The sequence below is a fragment of the Argiope bruennichi genome, chromosome 6 (genome assembly GCF_947563725.1).
Source record: "Argiope bruennichi chromosome 6, qqArgBrue1.1, whole genome shotgun sequence".
NCBI lineage: Eukaryota > Metazoa > Arthropoda > Arachnida > Araneae > Araneidae > Argiope > Argiope bruennichi.
In genome coordinates, this window is record NC_079156.1 from 138,671,234 (window position 1) to 138,689,005 (window position 17,772).

At 32.9% G+C, this 17,772-nt stretch overlaps 1 protein-coding gene across 1 annotated transcript in view; it reads right to left on the minus strand.

Moving 5' to 3' along the window:
- Window positions 1-1,176: 1,176 nt before the first annotated feature.
- The window catches only part of LOC129971248 (uncharacterized), a 45,994-nt gene continuing 29,398 nt past the window's right edge, over window positions 1,177-17,772 (minus strand). Inside the window, exons 4-8 of the mRNA XM_056084842.1 lie at window positions 16,597-16,809; window positions 9,617-9,796; window positions 6,830-6,952; window positions 6,553-6,744; window positions 1,177-4,051 (exon numbers count right to left, since the gene is read on the minus strand). Of these exons, the coding sequence (XP_055940817.1) occupies window positions 3,883-4,051; window positions 6,553-6,744; window positions 6,830-6,952; window positions 9,617-9,796; window positions 16,597-16,809 (877 nt within the window). The 3' untranslated portion in view covers window positions 1,177-3,882. The remainder of the gene's footprint in view (window positions 4,052-6,552; window positions 6,745-6,829; window positions 6,953-9,616; window positions 9,797-16,596; window positions 16,810-17,772) is intronic.

Here is a 17,772-nt window from a genome sequence, read left to right on the forward strand (position 1 = left end):
AAATTATAAGGAGAGAAAAAAAAAATTTTTAAAAATTCACATACTGTGTACAGGGAAGTATTGAATTTTTGAAACATTATTTAATTTTATCTTTAAGGTAATTCTTAATATAGTAATTCAAAATGTATAAATTTTCTTCCATATAAAATGCAAAGCATAGAAATTTATTTCAAATGAGCATTTGTTAAAACATTTGTTTAAAACATTATTTACATTTGTTTAAAAATTATCCTTAATTACGTTTTTTCCCCCAAGTGTTTGTGCTAAATTTAGTTTGTATTTCAGATAAATTTTTGCAATTATTTGAAAAATGAATTTGTTATTGTATTTATTTTACTTCATCTTAGAACTTAATTTCATTCACGTTTATTATTTATTTTGACAAGTTCAGTAAAATTAGTAATAATTGTTAAATTACAAAACAAACAGAAAAGAAAAAAAAACCCTGCTGTTCTGTAATTTAGCATTAAAGAGCAACTTCTACTTTAAATGCATCTTCGTCATTTAGATTTGATCTTATTCTAAACAAAATAGAAATTTATTTTATACAAGTTTATTTTTTTTTTAACATAAGAGTAAAATGGAATGAATTGTTCAAAATTTTAACATAGTTTAATTTAATCTGATTTCATTTTTTATATTCTTATTTGTGGGTTTAATTTCACCTACACACTGCAGTGAGTTTGGATATTACCTTAAAAAGCAGAGAGTTAAATTTCATTCTGCTGATATTTGATTTTAGTATCGTCTGTTGACCATTGCTGACCAGTCTTTGAGGCAGAAATTTCTAAAAATTGTCTTTTAAAATATTAGTAAAAATACATATTTAGAAATGGTTTTAATATCTGGAATTGTTTAAAGAAACTCTTAAAATGATATTTTTGGAAGATGAGAAAATGCATTTCTTTTTCCAAAGATTTAAATACTACTTACCCATTCGTTATTTAATTATTCAATCTGACTTGATTTGTATTTTTTTTTTTTTTTTTTTTGCCAATTTTAAATGAGTGGAATTCACATCGAAAGTGACAGATCGTGAGAATGTTGAGAGTGGAGTATCAAACTATCAGAGGTAACGAAAACTATTTATGCATGCTTTAATGTTCTTCGAAAATGATTGTCAAGAAGTACTCTAGTACCTTAGATTTAGAAATAAAGGACAACAATTGTCTTAAATATTTATTTGATGTATTTTTTATGACCAGCAGTGCTCCAGGCACTGTCATTTGCAAATAGAAAATAACATAACTTGTACACAAAACAATAACATTCAATTTCACCATAGTTTTCTGATACATAGTGGATAATCTTGTTTTCTTTTCCTTTTAGCTTTTATGATGCAATTTATACTTCTTCCATCACATTAAAATCACTTCTTCTATCACCAGATAAAATATAGTCACACACCAAAGCTTATTTATTTTAAGAAGTCTCGTCTGACTGTATCAATATTGATGACTCTGGAACAACAAGAATGATGATGCGGGCATGCATTTGGCAGACGGATTTTTGATCCTTTTTTTTTTTTTTTTTTTTAACTGTTTGTCTTTGCAGATTTCGAGCGTGGAAGCTTTCAAAATTTACACAAGCCAGAAAATAAGTTAACTGAAATTAAAAACACTTGGATATGTCATAGTGAATCAAAACTACGTGAAAATGTTAAATTTGTCTTGGGCTGTAAATACTGACATACATATCCCACTGAATGAATAATAATCGCAACGTTTTATTCGCTTTACACGAATTAATATTGTCCAAGAGTATTGAACTATCTTATTGAACTCAATTGCACTTATCACATTTTTCCACCCCGCCCCTCTCCCGCAAAAAAAAAAAAAAAAAAAAAACTTATTGTTTATTAGCTAACTGTTTTATAGCGCTGTCTTAAATCCATATGAATGCATCTGTATTCTGCAAATGAACAGAAAATTTCAAAATCAAATTGGGCGTGGCGCGCACTTGGTCTCTAATAATTGTGTCGTAACAGATTGCACTGTGACGACATCACAGGAGGGGGAAGCGGAACGAACAGCAGTAAACAGGGATTCGCTTTGGGAGCACTTAGTCAAATTGCCTGGCCGCGGGTTTCTCGTGTGATTGAATCATAAGGTTGCATCCTCTGGAGACAGTTGTGTATGCTAATCACGCATGTGTAATGTGCCGCAACGAGTGGACTTTCCCAAATGAAGTCAGGTGATTTTTCTATTCGAGTGCAGTCTAGCACATTAGTATTCAGTTGTTCGTAATCGTTTTGTAGTTGATTCTGCTAATTTAGATCAAATAATAACCTATTAATCAGAAGAAAGAAATGACGTGATTTTTATCTAAAAAGAGATTTCTTTAAGTGAAAAACGCAGCGATTCTATTTTAACACATTCACTGACAACCGCCGTTGTTTACGTGCTGGTGATTTAACTACACCAGCGGTGACGATGATCCTTTTCAATGAAATAACGCACAATTTTTTTTAGCTGTCACACATCCCTAGGATATTGCTTTATAAATATTTCTGAAGAAAAATTGCTTTAACCCAAAAAATAAAAATACGCTATGCACATTTTGAAACTATTAATAACATTTAATAATTTTTCATGTGATTTATATTTAAAAATTTTAGATTTGTTATAGGTTATGGAAATTTGGATCGAACTAATAATTTATTACTTTGGCTTTTAAATTTTTTGTGGTAACTTCACTTCCTCGATGTAGAGAATTTTGCTTTAAAATTCAGTGCACTCAGATTGAGAGATCCAAAATATTTCATTGTGACTCATCTCTCTCTATATATACTTGAGGTAGAAATAAACAAGACTTGATAGATACGAAGCATGAATTATTGGGAATTGGATCAGAAAATTAAGAAAGTCGTTTGCTGCAGAGGCGTTACTTTTCTTTGATTTTCCACATTGGAATCGAACAATTCCCCAAACAGCAAATATGCCTTCCTTAAAAATCTTTTGGAAATCGATTTGATGATTGGGATGGCAGAATGTCTCGAGAAGTCGATGAAAACAAGCGATTTATGTCGGAAGAGAAAATGAAATAATGGGTTAAATTAACACGGCATTTAACTGCACGCCGACTTACGCTATCAATTATTTCACTTTCTTTTCCAGAAAAGGCCACCTAATTCCAAAATTTGGCATGATAGGTTCGGTATATATGCCGTAAGGTATGGATGTAACCTTATTCTTTGTAAATCGGATACCGTTGTAACTTCGCTGCTTTCAATCCGAATATCAATTACCTTACAACATTTTTGATTTCGAAAAGTTTTACCAGTCCGTTGCCGACAGCATATCTGTGTGCCAGCTGGTCTAGGTATCGCCTGTTCAAAGATGTTTCTTTGAGAAAATTAAATACTGTGTTCAAGCTAGGGGCTGAAAATCCTAACAAGCTATTTTTCTGTTTTTGTAACATGAACTGTCAATTCAAAATGGGTTGATAGGACTACATACTCGGGCATAATATTGAGATATATAAAAAGGAAAAAAAAAAAAGTTAATTTAAAGGAAATACAAAGTGAAAATTACTTCCATTTAGCTCATTCATATTACAATGCGATGGTGGAATAATGTCATTGTTGTCACAATTCCAATGAATGGAAAAAAGTGTTTTTTCAAGCAAATTTTCTACAGCTGTCACAATCTTAAGCATCACAATTTCAAGTATTAAATCTCGTCAATCGTTGCTGTGTTGTACATTCGGAATTTTTCCTATTTTCATACCTGTATATTAAGTTGAGTGTTATTCCAGCAGACAGGAAAGCTATATGCATGAAGGATCATAAATTTATGATATGGTTTCCCTGTCCCAAAACGAGTAGACATTACGATCCGCGCATGCCCGCTGCGTTCCAAATGCTCGGCCGAGAATGAGCGTTCACTCGACGTGGCAGACGCAAGCGGATGGGAACCTGTACAGCTTCATGAAGGGGCAGTCGTGCTTCTGAGATGGATTCAGACTCATCAGAAGGTGATAGTTGTACTTCTGGAGGCACTGGCTTTTCAATCCACAGTTAAGCATCTTTTTGCAAGAGCTGTTCGTTTTCCTGTAGTAGAGAAAATGAGTAACTTTCATTGAAGCGGAATGGAAGATGGATATTTGAAAACAGATATAAATTTACAGAATTACATCCTTTGTACTGAAATAACTTGCTAGATTCAAGGCTGTTTTAATTAAATCTAAGCTCCTGAGATAGATTAATTTGACTTCCATTAAACTCATAACTGCTTGCTTTTATGCCCAGGGGACTTTCATACAAATAGAATGATTGAGGAAAATGAAAATCACTTGATTCATTGAATAACAACTTAAAATTTTGTAAATCGGGACCTTTTTAAGAGAGTATTTTGCAAGCCGGAGACACCTCACATGTACATCGTAAGCATGCTCAAATTTAATGATTATGCTCAACTTTAATATTTGAATGCTCAGTTATAAATCATTGTCTTCTTAATATTAGAATTTTGTATCTATTAACAATAAAAGAGTTTGTATGTGCGTCCGTTGATCTGACCATTTGAGATAAAGCTACCACAGTTTGCACATAAAAATCGAAACGGATGACTAAAATGAAGATACATTGAAGGAAGCACATTTCCAAGTAACTGCAAACGATGCAATGAGACTTTCAATTGTAGAGACAATTGCCTAACCTGCTTACCTACTAATCCAGCCCTGCTGACGGCACACAATTCATCTTTCCTCTGTGTCGTAAATCCATGGCTTAATCCATGTTTGCATATTAGCAGTTCCCCCACACTCCCTCCGCTCTTGTGGTAGGAGGGCTTTGTGATTTTGTAAGGGAAGAAAGATCTGCGACGAGAAACTTTGAAAGCTTATCTATCTATACTTATATAAAGCTCAATGTGTATATTGGCGCTCTACAGGCCAGATCGTTCGACCTACAGCTACCACATTTGGCACATGCATACCTTGGAGGTCGGAAATGTGCACCTGGGGTCCCTTCTTTTTTTAAAAAAAATTTTAATTAGAATTTTAATTATTAATTAAAAACTAACTTTCCCGCCTTAAAATCTTTTCATTTCCCCACTACCAAATGAGTAAGGCTTCAGTTTTTTCCCCCACGCTAACAAGAATAGGCGTAACATATTTCCGGCCGATTATTTCAAACGATTCTGTTTATATTCTTAGTCTTTGATGCATTTAAAATTAAACATTGTTAATGAATCGATCTTTCAGATTCATTCTGAAGTACTTTTGAATTAAAATAAAACAGAATAAAGGAAATTAAAATTACTACCATACTGCGTTACTACCATAATTGGCGTTGAAAATTCACGCATGCGCATTGTGTTCCGATTGTTGACAACTATTATCAACGGATGCGGGCTTGATTTAAATTATTTTTAGGTTAGTTTTATGCTTTTGTAATTAAATTGTATTTATGTTAGTCATATATTTTTTGCATATGCTTATAGTTTTAAGTACATCGTTTTTTTTAAGTAGTTTTTTTTAAACCTGTTTTCGACCGATTATTTCAAACGATTCTGTTTATTTTCTTAGTGTTTGATGCATTTAAAATTAAACATTGTTAATTAATCGATCTGCTCATGATAATCTGAGAAACTTTTCGTGACAAATTCTTGAGATATTACATAAATTAAGAAAGATATTCTTTAGTGCTCAGTGATTCTATTTTCTGTAATCATATTATTAAAAAAAATGCTTTGTTTCAGTAAAATATATTATTATATTAATTTCAGATTAATCATTTCCACTTAAATTTAAAGCATAAATTCTACGGGTGCTAACAGAAAATTAGAGAGATACATATTACGTTATGACTAAAGACCTTTATAATATTATGAGTGAATTATGTGACTTGCAAAATTTGAAGTTTTAAAATATTTTAATGAAGAAGCTATTAAAGTAGGAATTACATAAACATTTAATTATTAAAATTTTAATGAGCATTAAGATTGGCGAACCAACTGGTTACCAAAGGCGGCTAGTAAATCAATATTTAAAAAAAAAAAAATTGCCCTCTTTTTGTTTGAAATTTGTGGGGAATGTTTGAATAATATCTTCAGAAATTTGAGAGAAAATGAAATTAGAAGGCTGGATTCGGGAATTTTAGTTTTAATTCTTAAAATTTTGGGAGAAAACTGAATATTTTTTGCAAATTTCTCAAAATTCGGTAAATTATACTAGAGGCATCCAATTTTTAGTTCTCTTATTGGTATTTGGATTGCTTTTATATAATCAATAAAATAACTATATTACGGAGAAATGCATTCGAAAAATCACCCAAAATTACACAATATTAAATTTTAAAAAATTCAGCATTGGACTTCAAAATTTGAGCTTTGAAAGTTATCGAGATACTTTCATATCTACCTCCGTGCTTAATTTTTTTGCTGTAATTGCAATAGATTTGTTTGGATACTAGAGATAGATTGTGCATAAGTCTACACTTATATTGCTTTAAATGGCACTTGATAGGCCTTTTTGAACTTCCAACATTTGAAGAGCGAGAACTGTTTCTCGATGTGTTTCAACTTTTCAGTGGCAATAGGTCCGACTCACCTGCACATTTCGATGGGCACCCTCTGCCTGATGGCGTCTGTTTGAACTATGATGTTCCATTTGCCTGACGAGTCTTTGGCCGTCTCGGGTCTCAGGAATCCAGTTTCCGCGTCACACAGTGACCCCTCGTGGAAGTAGGACGCCCAGGACCAGGCGTCGTGGCTTCCCCTCTCTTTCGCCTCCCTCTGGGTGCTGAAAGTATTCGGGGTAATTATAATTCAGTGAAAGGAAGCATCAAAATTAAACCGTTTCATCCTTTTTGTTTTTCGGTACATACCTGTTGCTCAACTCGGCCTTGAAATCTGAAATGTCCGATAGCTTCTCGAAGCTGTGTGGTACCTCAACGTGCATCCTTTGGATCGAATCTTGGCAAGCAGCCACAACTTGATTCACGTATTTCCTACAAAAAGAATTGTGCAGATCATGAAAAGGGTGTCTATCGATTCAATGGACATCATCATCATATAATAGTTCACATTCAGCTGTAATTTTGGCTTTAAAGCACAGATAATACCATTTAAAAACATTTTTTAATTATAATTAAGTATGCTTCAAAATTAGGATTTAATACAACAGTAAAATGCATTAGCTCTCTTTTTGACACATGCACTTTATATCCATGACTAGTTTTTATTAACACATTTTTTTTTTTTTATCTTCGACATAATTCATATTTTTAAAGATAAAAATTAAATTAAAATTTTTAACCTGTGTCTTCCACTCATTTATTGATGCCCTAGAGTTTTAAAATTTTCTACTCTTATGTGTTCTGTAGATAATAATGCAATTTTTTAATAATTTATATATCAGTAAATTAATTAATTTTATTAAATTTTGATTTCATGCCAGAGGTACAACTTTGTAGTGAACTCGAGGGAGAATTTATTTCAAAAAATCATAATATTTAGATACAATTATTCTTGAAAATCGAAAAAGTAAAAAATATTTAAAGCAAAGCATTTTCTTCTTTTTTTTATTTTTATTGGAATATTAAAAAGTATTTCTCGGTATGTTAAAAGCAGGAGTTTTCTTTTTATCAGTATGATAAAATGGAGAGTCTTTTTAAGAATTATTTTTATTAATTTGTATCGAATCGTAGCCTTAAACAATTTGAAACTGTGGGATATTTTTCTGTACTAATTTTCGAGAAGGGGACAAAAATAGAACTAGCATTTTATTTGTGAGTTTAGTAAGATTAACATCCATTTTGGAAGCAACAATATTCCGGTTTAGATGTACTTTTTGTACCAGATGACGTACCTGTTCCAGATGACGAGGACGGCATCTGAATTAGCAACCCACCTTCCTGCTGTACCTTGACAGCAGATTTTATCTGTATCAAACTTAAATATATGGTTACTCTGCCAAATCTGCTCGAAAATATGCCTAGCTTTCGAGGTCTTAACAATATGGGCCCTCTATTGGCAATGAGTTCCCAGCATAATTTGAAGATTATGTCCCGATTAAATTCTTTTAAAAGAAAAGAATGGTCTGTTTAGTAATGCTGAAATTCAGAATGAATTGTGAGTGCTAATGTTCACGAAGAAATGGATGGATATCGACTCTCAAATGATCCTGCATGAATGAAAATTCAATTTCCTCTCAATATAGGTTGAATAAGTAAACTTTTCTGGGTTGAAGATATTTATTCAAGATAAAAAGCTATTATATGTAAATATGTGTGCAATAATATATCACAACAAGTCATCGTGATTTGAAAGGAATTTACTAATCACTTGTAATGTTGTTCACTTCGATTGGTTAACAACTGCAACTTCGACTTTTTAAGGAAGATAAGAGAAACTTAAGAAACTGAACATTTACGATATCCTAGAGAATTTTCGTAATGCCGTGCAAGAAAATAAAATTCTTAGCTCGCAATTATGTTCTTCCCAAAAGAAAGGCATATTTCAGTAATAAGAAACGTTTAGAAATACTGATGATATAGGATGTATGTAATCGTAATACTGGCCTAGTTGTCAAATAAATAAATAAAAAAGACAATTTTCTCGATTTTCAGCATCCTTCCAGAAAGTATGTTTTCAGAACAGTTTAGTGATAAAAAACAACAGGAGAGGAACGGGGAAGATGAAGTGTTTAAGAAATGACATAGAACTGCCATTTTAAAATTTTTTCCAAGTTATCCTCATACTAGTACTAACTGAATTTTCTGATACATACTATCTTAATTTAGATTCCTGAACAGTCAGTTCAGAAGTCTAAATTCAGTTAGCTTTGATTGGCATTATGTCTGACCTGAAGAATGAATAGCCTTTGGCGGGACAGATCCTTGCCGCCAAATTCAAAATGCATGTGTTTATGTCACAATTAATCAACTGTATAACCTATATTCAAGCACTGTTATAAAGATTGCCATTTTAAATAGATTTCGAAGATTGCATTGCTATTTTCAGATTTTGCCTTTTTAGCAATCTTTCGTAATACATATAATATCTGTGAAAACAACAACGGAAGACTCGCTCGAATACCGATTAGAGATATGGGAAAAAACGATCGATGTCAGTGAATTTGTGAATTCACAGATAGATGCACTGCACTTTGTGTTCTTATAGATGAGTGCAAGAAAAGTATTTTACTCGCTGACATATTTTAGCTATAAAGGTCGTATAAAAACTTATTTTTTAAATTTTTTTATTATCATCCTTTTAGAGAAACCAAAATATTTTCATCATTTGGTGCATATATGCATCATGTCATTCCTATTTTCTTATTTGATGAAACTTTGCAATTGATGTCTAATTACAATAATTAACGAAATAATCATTTGCTTCTTTTGGGGACAGTCACATTAAATAATCAATAATAAATTAGGATTTAAAACTTACTTCCATTGAAGCTTACTACTGTCGATTTTCATTCAACAAGTAATTCCACAAAACTTTATACATAAGAGATCAACTTTACAACTGCCAGTGGTGATGTTTTTTATTTATTGTTTACGAGTTTATTTTATTGTGAGAGGTTCCATATCGAGTGTTTCTCCGACAAATTTTAATCTTTTATTCACTTGAATGTAGCAAATGTGAATTCCAGGGCATCTTACCTGGGGTACTTGCTGCCCAGTTCGCACCATCCCAAGTCCCTGCTCCCTTCGCAGTTGATGTCCAAGGTCTTCTTCGCAGCCGTTTTTACGTCTTCCTGAATCATCGGGGCCAAGCGTAGCAGATCTTTCTCTTGAGATTTCGGGACTTTTGCGGGCTTAGTGACAACCCGAGAAATGACGCTGAAACCAAAACAAAATGATTACTTTAAAAATTGTAGAAATGAGTGTCAGAAACTTAATATGTGTGCATTTGAAAACACTTTTGAAAATAAAGAATCCTCTTATCAAATGTTCTGAACCTTGAATTTTATACAAGCGGACAATTCACATGACTTTATAGACCCGGGGTGAGCTTGGTTGAACGTATCATCCGACATTTACTCATGTCATTCTGTCTGTTTGCACTATCCCTTCTTTACTCCCGAAAAAAAGGCACATTACATGAGCGTGATTTGAATCCAATTAATCTGGCTTTATTATTGTGGAATGATTAAAATGAACTTAAAGTTTATATTGAACCACGAACAACACACTCCAAAAATAAGCACGGATTTCCCTAAAATATACTTTTTTTTTAATTTTAAAAATAAGTTTACTTAGTGTTTAGTACTTTTAAGACTGCATCTGCAAAATGAAATAGAAGCAAATAATTTCTATCTACTCATTTTATTTTTTTATTCAAAGTTCCTACGGCTTCAATGTATTTTTTGCAGAAGTTTGATGATTATTGAATTGCCTGTTCCAGTTAACTTTTTGAATGTCCCCGAAGCATGAGAAAAATTGCTTACATGATCAAAATAACACCCTTTTAATTTCATTTTAGATTTTGGGATCTGAATAATTCAGCACACGAACGTTAGTTTTTGATTTGCTATTTTATTAGGAGCATTGCCATGAAACAAATATTAATTATTTGCATGATATTGATCTAGGAGAACGCTTTCAGTCAGAACTTTTGAATCACAACAATTAAATAATCATTGGACATCAATAATTGTTTGTCCAGTTGAAACAAATCCTTTAAAGGTCGAAGTATGTGGTTAGCACTTTTCTGATAAAACATTTTTTTTTTCTTCATCTTTTTGATCTATCATGAGTTTTTTTATCTCCATTTCAAGGTGACATTGAATAACATTACGTTTCCTTACTTGTGTCATCGAATTCAAGAAGCTTGGGCCCGTTTTTGCATCTAACTATTTTTAACTATTACTACTATTAACTGACTATTTTAGAACAATCACATTTTGGGACAATAAAATTTTCAAGCAAGTTTCGGTACCTCCTGGCCATCACGGTGCACGTCACAGGCCCATTGCAGGTAGTCTTTTCGAAAGTCCAAGAATAAATGTGGCTGTGAATCCACAGCAGACTGTAACTTTCGGTGAGAGAGGTGGGAGCTCTTGGAAGGTACGAGAGTTTTCACTGTCCTAGAGTGGCAGTTATGGGTGTTGACTGTTCCACTTAAATGGAAATGTGCTTCATCGCTCCATAGAATCTGCCATAGCCACGATCTATCCACTTCAATTCTATCCAGAAATATCAATACAAAGTCAGTAGGAATTTTGTACGGGTCGAAGAGCACCATTTTTCTCAATATGTTTCGCACTGCACTGTAAGGAACATCAAAGTACCATGATACTGCACGTACGCTACTACAGCCTACAACGTTATCCACTGATTGTTTAATGATAGAGGTGGCAACATCTTCAACGACATCTGAACGAGTCGATTTGCTTCCTCAATTCGGCTGAACTCTAAGATCTCCAGTTTTCTAGAATCGAGAGATCGTTCTTCTGAGAACTTGTAGAAGTATTGGTCCTTTGCGTAAATTCTTAAGTCGACGAAACTCTTGAATTGCAGTCGAGCATTTCCTTTGTTTTCAAAAAACAATTGACAAGCAAAGCGTATTCTGGCAGCGAAACAGCTATCGCTGATAAAAATGACATTTCCCAGTTTTATCCCCTTTTATGCCAAAGAACAGTAGCTATACACCAAGGGTTTATGAAATTTTTGTACATACAGTGTGAAATTGCAGTTACAATAACAGTTTCAGTTTCATTACTTTTTTCATCTTTTTTTTTTTCTTTCATGTAAGCAATAGAAATTTAGAAAAAAATCCATGCTGCAGTGCGTTTTTTGTCGGTTGTTTCAGCATATTTTCTGCTACACAGCTCCATATACCGGTGTTTTCAGGACTCCTTTTTTTCGCATAATCTGTTTCTCCATGTTTTGAACAGTATGATCAACGATTTCGGAGCCTTTACACTGAAATCAGTTCGCTATGTAGAGAGCTGAGAGTAGGGGTGTTTCAATTTACACCCACTTGAACACACATAGATATAGATAGATTACTCAAGAAGGTCTCTAGCAATTAAAGTGTTATGTTATGCAAGTTTGGTTATAAAAGCTGAAATTTTTATGAACGCTAAAATATTTTAGATTTATTAATATTATGTGACATTATAAAGAATACAATATTCCATCAGATACAGTAAATAAGAAGTTAAATAGTATTCTACAGAAATTATTTAACGAAACTCAAAAGTATTGCCTTTAATTTTTATGTATTTATTTTATTGTGATATTCATTTTAGAATGCCATGCTCTTAAAAATTCTTTGGCTGTTCTACTCTCTGTCTACTATTGAAGTAATTGATATCTCAACTTTGATTTCGCCCATTTATTCTACTTGAATCGATTATCTATGCAAGTTTTAAAGAGCTCAATGAAGATGTGAAAATCACATGGAAATATATACATATAAGGAAGAATGGTTCAGAATTTCCCATTTGAATTTCTACAGACTCTCTTATTTTTGGTTTAGTTCTGTATGGCTTTGGGCTCTTGTGCATCAGGACAAGCCAAGAAAAAGTTACCAATACGCTTCAATTTGATTGCCTTTATGGGCTTTTGTTACGATACCGATAAGTATTGACTTTAGCTTTATGCTGTAGAATTTACAAAAAACGATCTTTTAAATTAAAAAAAAAAAAAAATTGCAAGTTTTGGCGAAGGAATTTGTGAGCTGAAGATTTACCAATTTTTGCAAAGTTTTGCACCCGATAGCAAATGTAGAAATCTTTCTGATCATGTTATTGATCCTTCAATATCCTTTGACTCGTTATTTACTGGCAATACCTATTGAACTGGCCATGACAACTTACTAAAAAAGAGTATGATCGGGAGTGTTCGGACACTTTCGGATTTAAATACCTTTTGAATTTCTTTAGAAATTTTGGACGAAATGAATTCTTGAACTTTGACCATGTAAAGAACATGTTTGAAACGTCTTATAGTGGATATTCGGGTACCAAATTAACAGAATACCTAGTAATATTCCATTGAAGCACTTTATAAAATTTTGAAATAATTTTTCAGAATATTTGGGGATATATTTGTATTTGTAGTGAATAAATTTAATTGATCCATCCAGATAGATAGGATAGCTGATAACATATATAAAAAAATTCACTGAATGCAATTAAGATTCAGGAATATATTATCATTTCAGGGACTAATTTTTAGCTGCTTTTCATGTGAAACTAAAAATTGAGCTATCTTCCGCAAATTCATATTTTTTGAAACTTGCATTTACGAACATTTACACTGAATTCTATAAAAAGTTAGGAATATGCTACATACTGCTGAAATAGTATAATGTAGACAATATAAATTGCAATTAATTAGATACAAAATTAATAATAAATTTTAAACTCCTTCTAAATAAATTTCATTATATTAATATTATTTGCTAAACATATCAGTTTGTGTAAATTGATTTACAGTAAAAGTTCTCATTCACCTTTCGCTTTACTTATCCTGCAGGTGCTTTAATTATTACTAATATGAAATTAGGGCACCTTTTTTTGCAATGACGGCTATTATTTTATGAGTAAGCTCATTCGCAAGTGTTTGGAACGTCGTCCCTACGACCAAAGAATCTTCAGACGGGCCACGCGTTCCCCCTTCGACCCCTCTTGCGGTTTTCTGGGATGCTTTGATATTTGTCCGACAATTTTTCGGTAAATTGGACAGGCATCAAAGCACCCCAGAAAACCGCAAGAGGGGCTCAAGGGGGGCGGGGTGGACGCGTGGCCGGCCTGAAGATAGGAACGCCACTTGAGTAGGAACTGCATGCTCTGCCCGTGAAGGAAAATTGGCACGCTCCTTCTCTGATGCTTGACATTTTAATTCAAGCAGAATTTGAGGCAATCGCAATCAATCTTTACTTTTTCGTATACGCAATATGCAAAAAGAAATATTGCTAGAGTCAAATAATTCGAACTCTAGATTTTGGCGAATATTTAAGTTTTTCCCCTGCCCCCCTTCCAAATCCGAAAAACACATTTGTGTAATAACCCCCTCTGTACGGACGTCGTTAGGAGGAGTTGCATCTGTTTGTCTGTGAAAGGATAAGTCAAACACTCTTTGAGCTGGATAGATAAAATTTTATATATGGGCTTTAAATAAGATTTTAAGATTTTTATGAAATTTTGTATGAAATCCATGCAAAGGAAGTCAATTAATCTTCTGTTTGAATACAAGTGAACACAACAGCTACAATCCGTAAAACGCTATATAGATAAAATCTAGTAAAAAGGTTTATCACCGAAACTGTATACCAGTTCAAAATTTCGAAAAAATATGGCTGTCGATTTGTACTTTTGCATGCATGTAAAGGCAGAAAATGAAAAAAAAAAAGTAACAATTTGATCAATGAAATTTGCTTCACAATTTTGGCATCTAATGCAAAAATTTGTATCCATTTTTGGAACCAAATGTGCTGAAGTGTTGACAGTCTGTCTGTCGCAACGACTTAAATAAATGAAATTTGGAATGCGATCACGTGACTATAACTATTGTTCTATGTCAAGTTTTCGTTTCATTGGGTTGGAAAAAAGAGCCCAATACACACATTCGATTTTTGGCTTCATGTGTACTTAATCACAATGTAAGGATCAATAAATAGTCCAAGATCACAAGACAGATTCGCTGAAAATGGTAAATGCACGCCGAGGATTTTCGTAGCTGTTTTTCGCCACTAAAGGCATTTACAAGGTTCACAGTCTTATGCGTGGAGAGGTTCAAACACCTACACTCGAAAACACACTAGAATATTTTGTGGAGACAAACTTCTGCGGGTTATATTGAGGGATGATTGGATTGATTTGCTCACGTCATTGAATTTGAGTTCGACCACGTCAGTGACTGCGCTCATTAGTTTTACGAAAATGGCATGCAGTTCTGGCAGAAGCATTTCAAAATCTAGTAGTTGGTCTTCTCCAGGCTTCATTGGAAAAAAAAAAAAAAAAAAAAAACCGGCCTATCTCAAATTATTATTTGAAGCATCTACAGGATAAACAAAACATAGAAGTGAATGAATTTTCTTTGGTCATATAGTGTATATTAAGCTACACAATTCTAGTGTTTGTATTAATAATATGAATAGCATATTAAAATTTACTCTTGCTTACGAAATCTAATTTATTACTATTCTATTTTACCTCTATGAAACTTGACGGGAAGCTCGGCATTTTATAAGTACAAGACGCGCACTGAATTTTCGGGTTAAAAAAGAACACCATTTTTATATCTTCTAGAAATGCACGAAGATGCATGCACTTATTGCTCACACCGAATAAAACCAGCAATGAAAGTTATAAATCATCATAAAATTTCTGTGAAATAAAGCTTAACACCATTTTTTTTTATCAGTTTCCGGTTGATTTTATAAACGCTCTGGCGATTGAATCGTGACGGAGAATCGGAAATGGGAGCCTATTCTCTACTTGAGGAAATTTCAAAGGAATTTCGCCCTCCTACCTGGCGAAATTCGAAATAAAATGGCCAATTCGAAAGTCTTAGGTTACTTCTTGTTGTATAGAGTAAATAACCGCTGTGTGGTATTATTGTATTCTGAACTAGCATTCGATATGACATCGTCTCGTTAAGACGTTATTTGGATATGGTCTACTGAACAAAATGCTAATGAAGTTTTACTGTCGACTTTTGAAGGTCATTAGAAAATCGGATTTTAATAATTTTATATTTATTATAATTTTTTAAAAAGTATAATTTATTAAAATTTGTAAATTTTTTTTTTCAAATCGTACAAAATGATCCTTTCGAGACTGAAGCAAGAATTTCGTACAAAAGTCATTTCATTTAGAAAAAGGTTTTTAAATTTCATGCAAGTACACAAGAGAATTTCTAAAGTGGAGGAATATGAGACGACTCATTCACCGCTCTTGTTCCATGTTTTACTGACACTTATTTTTTAACGCGCTGTGAAGGGACAAAAAGAATAGCTAGAAAAATAAATCTCGAAATTCTTTAAGATAAGGAAGAGTCACAATTGGATTTGAATGGCAGATTTTAGAGCCATTAGGAATTGAGATAGCTTTTCAGATTTTAATAATCATTTTTTTATTAAATTATTAAATGGATCAACTTCTATTGATATATATATAAAAATAAAAATTGCTTTATTGTGATTTAAATCTCACTTTGGATGTGCGGACCAGATATGGGCATCGGGCCATCATATTTTTGTCTGGGGAGACCAGCGCTTAAACAGCGGCCAGTTCTAAAACATAAGACATTTTTTTTCTCTCACCAATGAGATATTATTCTTAGATTATATTCAGAGATATTATTCTTTACGCATGATAAATAATGAAAAACAATCCATTGACTTATTTTTTGTTAAATGAAATGTTATTCATTAAAAAGGCATATTTATCTCGATAAATGCTAAATGTATTTAGTTTAACTCTAATGAATGATTTTTTGTTTTCAGTTTCTTCCGTTATATTTACTTTTCAAATAAAGGCATTAAGAAAGAACTTTATAAGTCCAGCATTTACTTTTCAAAATAATAATAATCAAGTACAGAGATGCGTTCGCACATCGAGTATTTTTCGGAAAATAATAATAATAATACGCGTTTGTTTGCATTCAGAGAGACTCGAGCAGCTCACCTTTCGCTGGAGGTTGTGCCGGCTCCGCCCCTCAGATTTCGAGAGTATCCGCTCTGCCTCGACTTCCCCTCGTCCCCTCGCAGGCTGGAGGCGTTCTGGAAGGATGCAGACTGCACGCTCGCCGACACTTTGAAAGTATTCGGCCTCGAAGACGCGGTCAGGATCGGAGGAGGGAGGTCCTTGATGACGCTGCTGGGAGAGGGGCCCTGGGACCTGGCAGCAGATAATCAACATTTTTGAATGAAACTTGACAAGAAAATAACTGATGAGTTTTCTTGTTGTACGCATTTAAAAGCGTGTGCCGGGGGTCTTTTTCATTAGACCCGTGACAAACTGCATTCTTAATTGTTTTGTTTAATGAAATATTAATAAGCACACTTTTCAATCAACTCAAATATTTAAAACAACAAGCGCTTTTATAAATACCCTAAAAATATGCAGTACATTTTTAGAAAGATGATTGCAGTGTCGAAACAAAAATCGTAAAGGCATGAGACGTCGATAGAAATTTTCTAATTGAATTGGAGCTTCGATCTTACTCGTAGTATTTTAAAATTCTTTTTGAAGTTTTCAGTACTATATTCTTCGTGAATTATTTCTATTATTGGCTTTGCTTTCTGAACTTCATCCCTTTATGATTTTTGATTCGACATTCAAATCTTGTATTAAAAAACTATTTTACAACTTTTAGTACACTAATTAAGGGGTGCTTCAAAATTATTAGTTTCTTTATTGATAACTATTTCCAACTTTTAATCCTTCATAGTTGAGGACTAAAAGCGGTAAACATAATAAATGGCAAAAGAACACACACACACAAAAAAAAAAAAAAGAAGAAGAAGAAGATAAGGCTTGAGGAACAATTTGCTATTTACCTTTTTATATGCTCTTTTGAGCACATTTTTCTCTAATTTACTACTTGGATGATAATCAGGGACTTTTCACATTTATTACATTATTCATTGGACATTTTAAAGAGAAAAATGTATATGAATTCGTTTGGCCCTTACATCGTTTATCGCTTTTACACTTCAATAAATTATCTTAATTATTAATAAATCTTTTCATCAATATTGGATTACAAAAACCAGAGCAGTGTCAGAAACGTTATTATTTCAGAAAAGTGAATGAAAAATGAATTGTGTGAAATATCCAGACTAATGAAGCAGAGAAGGA